The 3,130-nt window shown below is 46.7% G+C and overlaps 1 protein-coding gene across 1 annotated transcript; it reads right to left on the bottom strand.

Annotated features, from left to right (window-relative positions):
• Window positions 1-414: 414 nt before the first annotated feature.
• Window positions 415-1,434, bottom strand: P2RY12 (purinergic receptor P2Y, G-protein coupled, 12). Its single transcript, XM_010180287.1, has one exon. The coding sequence runs from the start codon at window positions 1,432-1,434 to the stop codon at window positions 415-417; it is 1,020 nt and encodes a 339-aa protein (XP_010178589.1).
• Between the last annotated feature and the right edge of the window lie 1,696 nt (window positions 1,435-3,130).

Below are 3,130 nucleotides of genomic sequence, written 5' to 3' on the forward strand. Positions count from 1 at the left end.
CAAGGTGACAGCTCCCTGTATTTAACAGTCACATTGCTGGGGATTTTAATTGCATCCCCAATTAATCTGCTGTTTTCATGAACTCTGGCCCAAGGTAAGCCATTTCTGAAGGATCTTTGCAGTTCCTGCAGCATTTCACGACTGTTTTAATGCTTCCTGTACAGTACAGCTGTCAGTTCCAGCTTCTTCCCAGCGATGCTAGTAGGTGTGGAGGTTGTGATCCAGTGGTGCTCGTTTTGCTCAAGCTTTCTCATTTCACTGTTTTTGCAGCTGGTGATGCTGGCTCCAGGGTGCTTCATCTGTAGGACAATTTCTAGAGAATTCAGTGAGATTTTAGATGTTCCTCACAGGGTTTGTGCCGCTTCCCACCCCAGTAAGCGTTCCTGGCTGAGGAGGGATGTGGCGGCCCTGGCTCTAGAGCGGGGTCTCGTCAGTATCGTCCCCCTCGTTCTGCTCCTTCATCCGCGCTCTCAGCTCCGGCGATGCCGCGTGCTGGCACAGCACATCCAGCAAGGACTTCCTGAAGGATTTGCAGAGGAAGAAGTATATGAACGGATCCAGGCAGGCATTCAGTGACGTCAGCCACAGCGTGCTCTCTTTTAGGTAGAACAGGGTGTTTTGGGCAGAGCATTGAAAAACGTCTCTCGTCTGGCTCAGCGTGTAGGGGATCCTGGTGAAGTGAAACGGCACGAAGCAAATGAAGAAGACCGCGATAATGATGAAAACCTTCAGATTTACAGTCTTTTTGGTTGCTTTTCCAGTGCATCTTGTCCTTTTATAGGATTTGTACAGCTCTTTACTTATGAGCATGTAGCATACAACTATGACTGCTAAATTAACCCAGAAGATAAGCTGACAAACGTAGTTCACAATTTCATGCCAGACTAAGCCAAAGTCAGATTTCAGCAGGGCACACTTCTTTACGTTCTTCGGTGTCTTCTTCTTGTTTGTTAAAATCATGTTGGGTAACGAAAGAGCAAACATGGATATCCAGATTGCTGTGGACAGGATCTTGGCGCCCAAAAGGCTCCTTGGTGTCGATGTTCTGAAGGGCGAGGTGGCTTTCTGATAGCGGTCGATAGTTATTAGACCAAGGAACAAAATGCTGATGTACATGGTAAAGTAGAACACGACCTGGGTGACCTGGCACACAAATCCCCGCAATACCCATGACACCAGCCTTGCGTCGCTGAGAATTTTAAAGGGAAAAGTCAGGGTCATGAGCAGGTCAGAAATGACCGTGTTCTTGAGGAAGATGATGAAGTGGGATTTACTGGATATTTTAAAGAAGACCCACATTGCCAGGCCGTTCATGGTGATGCCCACCAGGAACAGAACTGTGTAAAGCAAGGGGAAAATGACGTGGCTGATTCTGTTATCGCTCGTGCAGTTGCTCTCGTTTCTGGCGTAGCTGAAGTTGGTTGTGGCTTTCATCTGCACTTTGTTTTTTTCCCTCTCCCTATAAAAACAAAACAAAACAAATTGTGAGTTATTTCTGTCATAAGACTTCAGCCTTTTTCGCCTGCTTTTACGTTTTGTGCAGGGAACACTTCAGCCTGGCTTTTGATTGTCCTTGGACTGGGTCTGCCTTCCCTCTGTGTTGGCACTGGGGCAGATGGTGTGTCTGTTGGTTTGGGGGTTATGCGTTCGCCAGCAAAGTCTGGGGTTATTTGTGTAGGTATTTACCTGTTTCTGTAGGTATTTATGTGTACCTTTCTAGTTGGACAGCTCATCCTGTCATTTTCCTAAATCCAGTTGCTTTACTGGTGCTGTGTTGCAAATCAATTTAAAACCTCACTGACGAGCTGACGCGCAGGAGTTACAGTTTTGTAAAAATGGCTGTATTTCTGTATGATCTGTGGCTGTGTAAGGTAAGGCGCTCAGGGGAGCTGGTGCTTTGTCAGCCCAAACTTCCCCGACATCCCCCTTACAGAGCAGCAGAGTTTCTGTCTGTAAGATAGAGAGAAATTGGCCTATGCTTGGAAGCCCATACCAGGTTTAGTTGCCAAGCCTAATCCTAATAAGTATCCCCTAAGCATGCAAAATCAGACACTTCCCGTCCCATCCCGGAATCAGAGATTACCGCAGCGTGCTGCCGAGGAGTGACGAGACGTGTGGGTACTTCTGCGATGGGAAGCAGGTGTTCCTGGCAGGGGTTGTCTGTGGCTCCGGGTGCCCGTGGTCCCTTCAGCTCCTTGCCTTGTCCCTGTGTGGCTCCGGTGGAGTGGTCCAGCGAGGGCAGCAGCCGTGCATCGCTGTCGCGGGGCTCAGACCTTCCCCGGGCTTTGAGCTGTTTTCTGAGCCAGGGACAGCTGCGAATTCCAGGCGATGCTCTCGGGGCTTCTGCTTTTGTTTCCTCTAGAAGGGAGAGAAACAGACTTTTTATAAGAATTATGGGTTTACTTCCTGCTTTTGGCCTGTGAACAGTCACTATTTTTAGAAGAGAGTGTGTTTTGTAAGACTTCAGCTTTTCTGGGTGTAGAGTTGTTCTCCTGTCTGCCGCCTTCTTGCCTCGTGATTCTGTAGTGGTATTTTTATACGCAGCCTTACTTTTTGAAAACTTTTAAAGTAGTTGAAGGAAGCAGTGATTGGTTAGTGTGGAGAAGGTAAGTGTATTACCAAACAAAATATTTACACAGTCTATAACTTGCAGTGCTCCAGATTTTTAAGTTCTATACAGTGCATCAACATTATGTGATATATTTTATTAAAAGACTAAATATAACCAGTTATGATTTCAGTAAACTACACATATTTCGGTTTCTTTGGGGTGTGCAAATCCAAAGTTTAAGAGTTGGGCGGCATCTTTTTTTCGATGGGCTTGTACATAATAAGAGAAATGTCACACAGTTTGTAGACATCAGTCTGCTGTTTACTCATCTGCTGCTGACTGTCAGTCCAGGAGGGTCACCCACACGTGTCCTCTAACTCTGTCCTTACAGGTACAGACAGAATTCAGAATTTCAGGTTACATTTTTCCCCTCTGTATTTTTACATTGCTTTAGTGATTTCCTTTGGCATTGTTCTCTGCACTGATAACTGCAGAAGATGCTTTCTGTGCTGAAGGGGTGGATGTTGGTCCCTGCAGCCTGGGCATGGGCTCGGGTGCTGCAGGCGGTGACAAAAAAGC

The sequence above is a fragment of the Mesitornis unicolor genome, unplaced genomic scaffold (assembly GCF_000695765.1).
Source record: "Mesitornis unicolor isolate BGI_N332 unplaced genomic scaffold, ASM69576v1 scaffold48322, whole genome shotgun sequence".
NCBI lineage: Eukaryota > Metazoa > Chordata > Aves > Mesitornithiformes > Mesitornithidae > Mesitornis > Mesitornis unicolor.

Excerpts from the sequence above, each read along its gene's own strand:
- P2RY12 (XM_010180287.1), bottom strand. The coding sequence starts at position 1,434 with ATGAAAGCCACAACCAACTTCAGCTACGCCAGAAACGAGAGCAACTGC.